Consider the following 13,743-nt stretch of genomic DNA (forward strand, 5'->3'; position numbering starts at 1 on the left):
CTATTAGTGGATAGGTCAGTTCTGCTACTAGAAATATATCCATTTATATGCAATTTATTAGTTTTACCAGTATATGTGGCTTGTTTATTACATGATAAACATTTAATGTAATAAATTAAATTTTTACTGTTGCAAGTGATATGCCTTCTTACTTTCCATATAGTATAGTTAGATGTTTCGAATACATCTACTTCTTAAAGCTAGAGTTTGCAAATTTTGCAGCGAGTATCTTTGCTTTTGAATAATCCAACTTTCTTGTTGGTTATTTAAAAATTTTAATAATAAAATTTTCTGAGTACATTAGGAGGTTGTTAAAATGCCAATACTGGATGAATATTATAAAAAGTTTTTTTAACTCTTTTACTAGACGAAACTTTAAGTAAAAGGTTTGCTTCAGTAACATAAGGTTGAAAATTAAGATTGCTATAAAAGGTTGTCACTAAAGAAATACTTCTTTATATTTTTTTAGTAGTATCCTTGCAATTTCGCATTATGAAATGCTTTTTCTATCAAATGCTATTAGGATAATCACAGCTTTTTAGCCACAACTTTAGTTCATTTAATCATAATTTTTCCATATTGTAATTAGATAAAAAATAATTATTCTTTTCGCTAAATTATAAGAATATTTTTTTAATATGAAGTGGGTAATGATAGTTTAAGTACTCATGAGTTTCTTTATAATAAATGTCTGTTTGAATTTTTTTGTAATTTTCAAGAATAATTGCAATGTCTAAAAAGTTAATGACACTGCAGGTGTTACCATTTTTTACTCTCTCCAACCTATACTTCTCTGTTATCACAGATAACAGAGAAAAGTTAATTCCGAAACAGTTGACAATCAACTTTTTTTAATAATAATTGTAATTCTTCTGTTTTCTGTGGCATTTGTAATTCGACAATGTCCCAATTATTTTTGACTGACAACAATTTAATTTTTTTTCTCTTTTTAAATATAACATACTAATTATTTAACTTACAACATAGTACAGATGAATTATAGAGAATAGATATCACTGTTTAAAAAAACTGTTGTAGTTGTCATACATACATACATACATACATACATACATACATACATACATACATACATACATACATACATACATACATACATACATACATACATACATACATACATACATACATACATACATACATACATACATGCATACATACATACATACATACATACATACATACATACATACATACATACATACATACTATGTATGCATGTAGGTATGTATGTAGGTATTTCCATTCATTTTAATTTATTTTTAAAAGCTATAAGATATTAGATACTATTAAAGTTAAGAATGTATTCTATTTAGCATGTCAATCTTCATCCTTTGATCACAAAAGATGACCAAGATGAAAAAGAAGTTTATTTTAATATTCCTTTTGATGTTATTGAAAATAAAGATAAAGAAAATAGTAAAGAATACCTACCTAGTTTTCCTGAAACTGCAGTAAATAGAGATGGTAAACAGATTTCTTAATTTGTTTATTATTCATTTAATGGTTTTGTTTTATTGCTGAATGTATGTTTATGTTTAATATAAGTCATCATTATATAATTATTATGTTCAATATAAATCAAGTTTATTACTTATTGTTTTTAATTAGTATTATATATTTTTAATAGGTATCATGTTCAAAAGATATTATTTATATTCAATAAGTACCTTGCATATTCAAAAAGTATCATGTTCATTAGGTAACATGTATGTTCAATAGGTATCATGTTCAATAGATAACATGCATGTTCAATAGGTATTTAATAAATATCATGTTAATCTATTATGCTGGATGATTTTAGTATACATGCTGGATCTTCTTCACTCAATGCATGGGTTTTGCTTGTCTCTCTGTTTCTATGACTAGGCAACTCATTTTATTATCATCTCATGAGGGTACAGTTCTAAAACTCAGTTTTATGGTTTTGTGGCTGGTTGGTAGTCAGGTTTCCTGAACTCTGCAGTAGATTTTAGAGAAGCTGATTCCTTCAATGGCTGTAAAATAGCAGAGTACTGCCAGGGCTATATTGCGCAGGATGATATCCCTGTTCGTACTTTTGGTGTGCATTGTTGAGGCCACATTTGGAGCCCTTTGTTATGGCTTAAGGTTTAATAATAGTAATGAGGCAATTGCTTGGGCTACTAAATAATGTACTGAATACTATCTGTGCTTTGAGTCAAGTTCTTTAACAAATTTAAAAATGACTAAATTACCAAAAACTATAAAACACAAAAAACCATCATCACCACCAAGTTCTCTAAATCTATCATTCACTAATATTTGTGGTCTTTGAAGTAGTTTTTCTTCTGTTGAGTCTTATCCCTTGCAAAGTTTACCTAATCTACTTGCTCTTTGTGAGACTAATTTGAGTTCAACTGTCTCATCTTGTGATCTTAGTGTTGATGGTTAACTTCCTTTAACTCATAAAGACTCCAATAAGCTTGGCCTGGGCATTTACTTTTGTACACATTCACCCATTTGTCAGGAAATCCACAAAAATCCGGAAACTAGGTTTGAATCCACAGACTATTCTTTTATGTGCTTTCCTTTAGAACCTTTCACCTTATCACCTTTCCTTTCCTATTACCTTTCTCTTTGTTCTATATTGCTCTCCTTCATCTCAAGACTGCACTCTTTTCAATTTAAGTTCTGTTTGCAGTTTGATCTCTTTAAAACTATTATCTCATTCTTCTTCATCATCAAAATCCCCCCATCATTATACCTCTTAGAACTACCTTAAAGATGACTGGGGCTCTTTCCGTGATTTTCTTTGTGATGGCCTTTGAGTAGAAATCTTTCAACTTTCTGCTGTTAAATATGCTTCTATGTAACTTCTTGGATTCAGGCTGGCGTGGAATCTTTAATTCGCTGTCGATGATTCTAAGTAAAGCTCCACTCTTCTCCATGGTTTTCTTCACATTGCACTGCTGCAATTTCCAATGGTAACCATTACTTTCATATCTATCAGCAAAGTATTTCTCCAGAAAACAGGTATCTGTTTACTATTGCTAGAAACCATTGTAAAAAGGTTTTGTCTAATGCCAAAGCCCGCTAAGGTTACAAAATCTTGTATATTATCTCAAAAATTAGGCTCTTGTAACTTTTGGAGAATCTTTAACAGTATCTATAATAAGGGCAAATCTATTGAATTGTTTGCTAAGAAATTCTCATCAGTTTCATCTATTGATTCCAGTCGCTATATCTACCTGATATAGCCGATAAATGGGTTGGTCCATTGCTTGATGCTCGTATCACTCCAGCTTCTGGATCTAAAGTGATTTCCTTCTTAGACTCTTCTAAAGCTTGTGGTCCGGACAACATACCTGTTATAGTCTTGCAGAAGTGTTCTCCGGAACTGTCGTCTATACTTTCAAAACTACTTAACAAGTGCTTATCAGAGTCTTGTTTTCCAGCCTGTTGGAAAGTGCTATCTGTTATCCCCATTTTCAAATATTCTGGAGAGCGATCTGACTTGTATAAGTACCGTCCCATTAGTCTTCTTCCTATCATAAGCAAGGTTTTTGAGTCTTAAATTAACACTTAACAAACACTTTTAATCTTTTATTATCTAATCTCATCAATATGAATTTCGGTCTTTTCGTTCTATTACTGATTTGTTAATGGTAATAAACGATAGGTTTTATCGTACATTAGATATATATGGAGAGGTTAAGGTTATCGCTCTTGACATTTCTAAAGCCTTTAATAAAGTTTGGCTGGTTTTTTTCACAAGCTTTCTTCTTATGGTGTATTTGGTAGCATCATTAAGATTATTGACTCCTTATTTAGGTGGACAGCACTTTTCTTCATTTCCTGTAACCGCAGGGGTTCCTCAAGGTTCTATTCTTGGCCTTACTCTTTTTAATTTACATCAATGATTTCCCAGAAATACTCATATCTAAGGTGGCATTGTTCACTGATGATAGTACCATTTATTCTTGTTTTGATAAGCTGCCAACATTCTCTGATTGCTTGGTAAGGGCATTTGAGCTTGAAAAGGATGTCACTTCTGCTACAGCATGGGGATCTTGGTGGGTGGTGAATTTTTACAGATAGAACTCAATTTTTTCAGCTAATTGTTATCACAATAATCAAGATCTTCCTATATGAATGTTAATGTACTTGATGAGTCACCTACCCTTCGGCTTCTAGGATTAACTCTTACTTCCAATCTTTCTTAGAAATCAAATATCAAATTGATTACTTAATTAGCATCTGCTAAGGTTGCATTGCTTTATTGCACTTACCACTTTCTTACTTAGTATTCTATTCTTTATCTCTATAAATCTCAAATCTGTCCTTGTATGGAATACTTTTGTTGTATCTGGAGCAGATCTTTGAATGATGCCCTTTCTCTTTTAGACAAGGTGCAAAAATACATTGTTCACATAGTTGGGTCTGCTCTTGCAGCCAACCTCCAACCATTATCGCATTGTCGTAATGTTGTTTCTCTTTCTCTTTTCTATAAATACTATAATGGGCAATAAGAGCGTCTATATCTACTAAAACTTGTAGATATAGACGCTCTATATCTACATCTTCTTGTTTTTCAATTAAGTCTCATCCTAATACTTCATTACTGTGACTGTTCCTAAGTGCTCTAAAAATTCTTATTTGTCTAGTTTTTTTTCCTCAAACATCAGTTCTTTAGAATTCGTTCCCTTTATCTTGTTTTCCTGATTCATATAATTTGCAATCTTTTAAGTCGTCTGTTAATTGCTATCTTGCTCTATAAATTTTATCTCTTCCTGTAACTTCCAACTCTAATAATGGTTGCTTGTAGCCTTGTTGGAAGAAAAGGTGTTTTAAAAAAATGTTCAATAGCTTTCATGCATTTTCAACAGGTATCTTGTTTATTAAATATTTTATTCAAAAATCAAGAAAATGGCAAGTGTGAACTTATCATTTACAAAATTATCATTAATTAAAATATTTTATATATACAAAATGAGGTTTTGAAAAAACATAAATTTAAATTTAAATTTGGAAATACTTCCTGTAATGTACTTCCTGTAATGAGTTTGTTAAATTTTTTTCTAAAAGATGCTATTAGTTTCTTCTACTCTGTTATTTCACTATTTATTTATTACACCAGTTTTTTCAACTCTGTTGTTTCACTATTTATTTATTACACCAGTTTTTTCAACTCTGTTGTTTCACTATTTATTTATTACACCAGTTTTTTCAACTCTGTTGTTTCACTATTTATTTATTACACCAGTTTTTTCAACTCTGTTGTTTCACTATTTATTTATTACACCAGTTTTTTCAACTCTGTTGTTTCACTATTTATTTATTACACCAGTTTTTTCAACTCTGTTGTTTCACTATTTATTTATTACACCAGTTTTTTCAACTCTGTTGTTTCACTATTTATTTATTACACCAGTTTTTTCAACTCTGTTGTTTCACTATTTATTTATTACACCAGTTTTTTCAACTCTGTTGTTTCACTATTTATTTATTACACCAGTTTTTTCAACTCTGTTGTTTCACTATTTATTTATTACACCAGTTTTTTCAACTCTGTTGTTTCACTATTTATTTATTACACCAGTTTTTTCAACTCTGTTGTTTCACTATTTATTTATTACACCAGTTTTTTCAACTCTGTTGTTTCACAAATCAATAATTTAGTCAAGGTAGTATTGATTATTTAACACAATTTAGTTGCACTTTAAAAATATTTATTCATAACATATTTTTGCATTGTTTTGTATGAACATCTATGAACAACACTAAATATAAATTATATTGAGATATAAAATAATTGTATTTATAGCAAAATGTTTGAGGTGTGACATCAGTAATACCACTTAAATTAAATGCTTTACCACTTAAATTAAATGCTTTACTGATGTTAAGTCACACCTCAGCTGTACACCACTTGGATGGCAAAGTTTGCAATCGTGCTCTACACATTATTAGTCACACTACTTTGAAAACATGGAAACATTGTAATATAAATATAAATACAAAAAATAATACATATAATGTGTATATAACACAAGTATTATTACATGACACATATAAACACATTATAAAACAATTCTAAATGCTAATGAAAATAATAGCTAATGTCATACATACAACTTTATTATTATCATCATTTTACCATGATTATATAAATGATATAAATATAAAAAAATATATACAAGCTACAATTTATAACATTCATTTATAAGAAAATGGACAAAACTTACTTCTCAATTAGTGTTATTCAATCTGAGAAAATTTTCATGTCTAAAATACCATTTACTTTATATTTAGACCAAATATTGAAAAAATAACTTCCTAAAAATTTAAACTCAACAGGAACACTAAAACCTCAACTTATGCTTAGGGCATTTTTCAAAATTGTCTTGAAAATGTTTTGCGCTTATTGGGTTGTTAATAATTTAATGTTATCGATTACATTTTAAAAACAAATAATTTCAGTTGTTCGTTTTTACCACTTTTCTTCCTTTAATCAAGAGAAGATAAGTTGAAATCTGCATTTTAAAAGTTAGAATTGCTTTGCAGTATTTGTTTTTTTCCTCAAATGACAAATCATCCAACAGAGCAAGAGGAATCATTGTTGAATTTAAATACAAACTATATTTATATAGAGAGTTTAAAACTGCATTGACAGCATATGATTTAGAACAAATTTTTTGGTACAGGTGCATTTAGCGTGTTGCTTTTATATCAAGAAAAAGAACTCTAATAGCATCATTAGCCTGTAAATACCATTTAGCATTAAAGTAAACTGTAAATTCACTTATTAGCCTGATTTCTATCTTGAGTTTGAAAGAAGCTGTAGCTTTAGGTACTATAGCTTTGGATAACAGTCTAGCTCCTTCCTATCATCTCTAATAATAAATCTATTTTCTTTTACCTTTTTGCAATGACAAAAAATTTTTTTTTTCTTGACGAAAGTGCTAGAAAAGGCTCTGGATCAGGTTTCTCAAGAAAAGTTCAAAACAGTTCTGTTTTATTGTAATTAAAACCAGGATTTTCAGAAACTTTCTTTAATTTTTTAAACATAGGTTACTATTAGATTAGGTTGAAAGTTTGATTACTTCGAAAATTTTTGTTACAAGATGTTCAGGACTATTATACAGACAATATTATGAAAAGGACTGTTTGGTTACCCTAACCCCCTTTAAAAATTGGTTTACTCATAAGACACCCTTATGAGTAAACCAGTTTTTAAAGGGGGTTAAGGGCAACTTTTTCATTGTAAAACATATTTTTAAATATATAGTTATACAGTATGGTATAATATAATCTGTAAAATGGTATAATGTAAAATCATTTGTTGTGTGCGTGTGCGTGTGTGTGTGTGTGTGTGTGTGTGTGTGTGTGTGTGTGTGTGTGTGTGTGTGTGTGTGTGTGTGTGTGTGTGTATATGGTATAATATAATCCATAGTATTAATTGATATAATATAATCTTCAAAACTGTATGGTATAATATACGAGATATGCATAAATTATGTAATCAATAGCAAATAATCTAAATTCTATGACTAGAATATTCAACTATTTCTAAAAAGCTCTCCTAAATTAAATTAAATCTGTTAAATCTGAGCTCTGGAGTTAAGAATCTCAGTGTTTTCAGCATGTTATGATGAACAGATTCAGAACATTACTTAGAAAATACTCCTACTGGCAGCTTAGTTCTATTTGAAAAGATGACAAGATGGTGTTCAATTATATGACCTTTCCATCCCATATATGAAGTCTACACATACTTTTCTTAAATTAATAATTTAAAAGACACCACTTAATATACACACAAATTGAAATTTTATTTTTAAATGTATGAGTTGTTTATACATTTACTAACTGTTGCCTTCAATGTCCTTATATATGTTGTAATGACATCAACATAACCGTCATGGAGTCTCATTCCGAAAAACGTTTTACTACTAAATGTAAATTTGTCATGAGAAATTGCTTTAGATTTAATACTTCTTTTTTAATTTACTTTTAATATAGTTTGTAAAATTGAGTAAATTTAAAATTTATCTGTAGAAAATAACTAACAGTTCAACAACTGGATGGTACGAAGAAAAATTATCTAAAATGAATTTTTCCAAATCTGGCAAAGGCTTCCAAATTTTGCGAGATTTTCAGAGAGCAACTGATGTTGTTCTCTTATTCCTTACACAAGACATTTGAAATCTCTTTTATAATCTTAAATAAATGAAGTTCTGGAGGAGGAATTGGATCAAATACACAAAATTCCACTTTCAGTAAAGTTTTCATATATGTTTTTCAGCATATTAAAAACCCAAAAAGATGTTTAGTAATTTAAAATTTGCAAGGTAGAATTTTAAATTGTTTAGCATTGTTTTTTCTGTAAGAATTTAAAGATTTGTGTGGCTTTTGCTAACATTTTTGGCAAAAGCCAATATAACTTTGTTAATGCCAGTATTCTCTGTTTCTTCGGAGTCATATTTACTTCTCCATTAAAAGTATAATAAATTTCAAAGATCCTTTGCCACTATCCATTCCTAAGCAAATAATAAAGTTATTAATTTCTAGTCCCCCTAGCAGTGCAAACATGATTAATTAGAAATATTGGATCTTTGCCATCTTTAATGACAGTTTCAATAGTTTTATTTTTTCTAATTTTTTTTTTGATAAGAAATTTTTTCACTGAGTAGTAGTTATATAGAGACAATATCTTATTTTTTTTGGAAGAGTTCCACACCTATTTTTGGGTTCAGTACAGATAAATATTGCAGCTCAGACATTTTTTTTTTTTTTTTTTTCATCTTTGCTTCCAACAAGGCTGCAAGCTACCTCTAAGAGTTAGAAGTTACTGGAAGAGAAAAGATAAAGTTTGTAGAGCAAGATAATGATTGACAGACAACTTAAAAGATTGCTTATTATATGAATCAGAGAAGCAAGATGAAGGAAGGGAATTCCAAAGAACTGATGTTCAAAAAACTAAATAAATAAGAGTTTTTGGAGCACTAAGAAACAGTCACAGAAAAAGGATGAGACTTGATTTAATGACGAGTAACACGAGAATGAATTTTAGTAGATGGCACAATAGACGCTCTTTAGAACATAGCCCATTATAGTATTTGTAGAAAAGAGAAAGAGAAGCAACATTACGACAATGTAATAATATTTGGAGATTAGCTGGAAGAACAGGTCCAACTATGTTTACAATGCATTTTTGCACCTTGTTTAAAAGAGAAAGGGCATCATTAGAAGATCCGCCCCAGATATGGCAACAGTATTCTATACAAGGACAGATTTGAGATTTATAGAGATAAAGAATAGAATCCAGAGTAAGAAGTGTCGAGCACAATAAAAAGCTGCAACCTTAGCAAATGCTAATTTTGCAATAAATTTGATATACAGTTTCCAAGAAAGATCAAAAGTAAGAGTCCTAGATCAGATGTAAGAATCCTAGAAATAAGAGTCCTAGAAATAAGAATCCTAGAAATAAGAATCCTAGAAGATCAAAAGTAGGAATCCTAAAAGATAAAGGGTAGATGACTCATCGGGTACATTACCATTCATAAATATAGGAAGATCTAAGTTATTGCGATAACGATTGGCTAAAAGAAATTGAGTTTTATCTGAATTAAAGTTCACCAGCCACTGTGAGCCCCATGTTGTAGTAGAAGTGCGATCTTTTTCAAGCTCAAATGCCCCCTCCAAGCAATCAGAGAGTGTTGGCTTCTTATCATAACAAGAACAAATGGTAGTATCATCAGTGAACAATGCCATCTTAGGTGTGAGAATATCTGGAAGATCATTTACGTAATTAAAAAGGATTTAAGGGCCAAAGATTGAATTTTGACGAGCCCCTGAAATTACAGAATATGAAGAAGAATGCTGTCCATCGAGGACAACATTTATACTATGATTGGAAAGGAAGGACTCAATAATCTTAAAGATATTACCAGAATGATATATACTGTAAGAAGAAAGCTTATGGAGAAAACAAGAATGCCAAACTTTATCAAAAGCTTTAGAAATGTCAAGAGCGATAGCCTTAACTTCTTAAACTCTATCTAATGAATGATAAAACTTATTTGTTGTTACTCTTAGCAAATCAACTGTAGAACGAGAAGATCGAAATCCATATTGATGATCAGAAAGTAAGTTATTAGATTCAAGATGAGAGATTAGGTGTTTGTTAATTACAGATTCAAAAACCTTGCTTATGATAGAAAGAAGACTAATGGAATGGAAGATAATGATAGGAAGAAGACTAATGGGACAGTAGTTAGACGAGTCAGATTGCTCTCTAGAAATTTTGAAAATAGGGATAACAGATATCGCTTTCCAGCAGGCTGGAAAACAAGACTCTGATAAGCACTTGTTAAATAGTTTTGAAAGTATAGACTACAGCTCCGGAGAACACTTCTGCAAGACTATAACAGGTATGTTGTCCGGACCACAAGCTATAGAAGAGTCTAGGCAGGAAATCACTTTAGATGCAGAAGCTGGAGTGATACGAATGTCAAGCAATGGATCAACCTGTTTGACGGCTATATCAGGTAGAACACAACCAGTGGAATCAAGAGATGATATTGATGAAAAGCTCTTAGCAAACAATTCAGCTTTGTCTTTAGGTGAGGTGACAAAGTCTGATATGAGCCATACAAGAGAGGTGAATAATAGATTTTCCCTTATTATTGATAATATTAAAGATTTTCCAAAAGTTATGAGAGATAAGATAGGTATGGAAATAATGGTTTCAATTGGAAATTGCAGCAGCACAATGTGAGGAAAACTATGGATAAGTGCAAGCCTTGACCAGGAATTTACGAGAGTGAATAAAAGATTCAATGCCAGCCTGAATCCACGAAGTTATGTAAGTAGTACATTTGTCAGCAGGAAGAAGAAAGATTTCTACCCAAGGGCCATCATGACGAAAATCACTGAAAGAGTCCCAGTCAGCTTTAAGGTAGTTGTAAGAGGTACGATGATAGGGAGATTCTGATGATGAAGAAGTATGAGATATTAGTTTTAGAGAGATCAGATAGTGATCAGAAGCACCTAAGGGTGAATGTGGAGAGACTAAGCACTGACTAGGATCAGAATCAAGACATAAGTTGAGTAGAGAAGGTAAATGATTCAGGTTGTCTGGAAAGCGAGTCGGAAAGTTGACTATTTGAGTTAAGGATGAGAAAGGCAAAAGTTGTGGGCTTTAATGCCAGCAGAGTCACTGACACTAGAGCCAAGTCGTTCAGTGTGATGAGCATTAAAATCACCAACACCAATGATATTGGTTGATGGATAAAAAGAGAGGACTTGGTCAATTTGATCAGAAATAACATCAAAAAGAGTGCAGTCTTGAGATGAAGGAGAGCAATATAGAACAAAGAGAAAGGCAATAGAGTGAAGTGGTGCTAAACGAAAGCACATAAAAGAATAGTTTGTGGATTCAAGCCTAGTTTCCTCACAAATGGAGGAGTTCTTACGAATGTATTGTCCAGGCCAAGCATGTGACTATTGGAGTCTTAATGAATTAAAGGAAGATAACCATCAACACTAAGATCACAAGATGAGACAGCTGAACTCAAATTAATTTCACAAAGAGCAAGTAGATCTGGTGAACTTTGCAAGAGATTAGACTCAACAGAAGAAAAGTTACTTTGAAGACCACGAATATTAGTGAATAATAGATTTAGAGAACTTGGTGATAATGATGGTTTTTTGTATTTTACAGTTTTTGGTACTTTTGCCACTTTTTAATTTGTTAAAGAACTTGACTCAAACCAAAGATTGTACTCAGTACACTATTAAATAGCCCAAGCAATTGCCTTATTACTTTTATTAAATCCTAAGCCATAACAATGGGCTCCAAATGTGGTCTCAACAATGCACGTTAAAGGTACGAACAATGACACTGTTAGTACTCTGATATTTTTCAGCTGTTAATGGAATCAGCCTCTCTGAGAGCTACCACAGAGTTTGGGAAACCTGACTGTCAGCCTGCCTCAGAACCATAAACTGAGTTTTAGAGCTGTACCCTCAATAGAACCAGCGTTCAACATCGTAAACTGGAAGCAATGTATTAAAAATACATCTGCACCAGCCTAATAGATAAAGAAGGGGTGCGAAGCTGGTCAGCAGATAGAATCTGTTTACCCCTTAAGTCTTTGCCTAGGAGGTCTTCTACAAGACAGTAACCGGATGTGTTTGACATCTGCCCAAGATGAGTGTTTTTATCGCGACACCATCTTTAGCCTTTACTCAACCAAAAGCCCCAAGGCAGGGGGTGTTTTAAGTTGGACTTGACTTCTTTTAGCCTTTGCCTAAAAAAGCTAATCCTACAGGCAGCAGGACATGAAGCAGGTTGTACTAGGTTACATGTTACGAATAGCAGGGTAACCTGACGTGACAGAAATACATAATCCAATAAGGTTGGAAAAAAGTGTCAGATTATAGTTAGTGTTTGCATATTATAGTTTAGATCATAGTTAGTGTTAGCATTATCAGATTATAGTTAGTGTTAGCATATAGTTGAATCAAGATTAGTAAAAGATCCCCAGATACATTTTAAGTTCTTATCGACACAGCAAACACAAATAAGTTTTCTTGAAGGGTAATGATCCTTTGTTTTTTTTGGCATGTTAACTATATTAACTAGCTTGTTTGAATGCAAATAAATAATAAATATGTTAGATTTTCAACTACAGCATATATATATATATATATATATATATATATATTATATATATATATATATATATATATATATATATATATATATATATATATATATATATATATATATATATGTATATATATATATATATATTTATATGTAAATATATATATATATATATATATATATATATATATATATATATATGTATATATAAATATTGTTTATATATATGTTGTCTGTATTGTTTCATAGTCTTGAGCGTCATGTAATAAAAATTTTTGAAGTATTTTCAACCTAAATTTGACCTAGAATTGACTAGTGGGGGTCAAGTGAGGGTTGACTTAAAATAATGATAAGCAATCAAAGTTTTGATACTTGAATACAAGGTATTATGCAGGTGTAAAAATTTTTTAATTTAAGGACATTAGCCCAAGAATCATCACAAAAAAGTTTACAAAAGGTCAGCTTCAAGGTAGAAGTAAGAATTGCATTGTAAAAATCTGATTTAGAAGAATCTTATTTGGAAAAAGTACAAAAAGAATTTGATGTGGAAAAAGTATGAAAATAATTTGATGTAGAAGAAGTAAAAAAAAAAAGGTAAATAAAAGTACTAAACAAAAGCAAATATTCAAATTATCAGATATTTCAAGCCTAATTTCATCATAATTGAATTGATACATAAGTATATACCCAGTCCTAGCATGTGACTATTGGAGTCTTTGAATTAAAGGATATAAATATAAAAGAATGTTGTAGCCATCTACACTGAGATTCAATAGAATATAACCTAATTTAAATTAGTCTGGTATTTTTTTAATTGCAATAATTTTTTTTATGTTATATATAAAATGTTATTTTTCTAAATTTGTTTATAATTTTACTTCTTTTATAACCCAACATGACATGACTTAAAAATTTTTTTTTTTCGGCATTAAGGTAAAGTATCTGTGTATATGTATATATATATATATATCATTTAAAATCATTTAAATCATTTAAAAAAAGTGGTGGCACAAAGTCATGACCACACGCATTTTTTGATCTCTCTAATAGTGTACTTAAGCAATAATAACTAATTTTTGTTGTGATTTTTA

The 13,743-nt window shown here is 30.6% G+C and overlaps 1 protein-coding gene across 3 annotated transcripts in view; it reads left to right on the plus strand.

Moving 5' to 3' along the window:
- The window catches only part of LOC101237995 (uncharacterized), a 110,240-nt gene that overhangs the window by 19,252 nt on the left and 77,245 nt on the right, over window positions 1–13,743 (plus strand). For all 3 annotated transcript variants that reach the window (XM_065795955.1, XM_065795957.1, XM_065795956.1), the window contains exon 2: window positions 1,335–1,485. In XM_065795955.1, the coding sequence (XP_065652027.1) occupies window positions 1,335–1,485 (151 nt within the window). The remainder of the gene's footprint in view (window positions 1–1,334; window positions 1,486–13,743) is intronic.

The sequence above is a fragment of the Hydra vulgaris genome, chromosome 04, assembly GCF_038396675.1.
Source record: "Hydra vulgaris chromosome 04, alternate assembly HydraT2T_AEP".
Classification (NCBI taxonomy): domain Eukaryota; kingdom Metazoa; phylum Cnidaria; class Hydrozoa; order Anthoathecata; family Hydridae; genus Hydra; species Hydra vulgaris.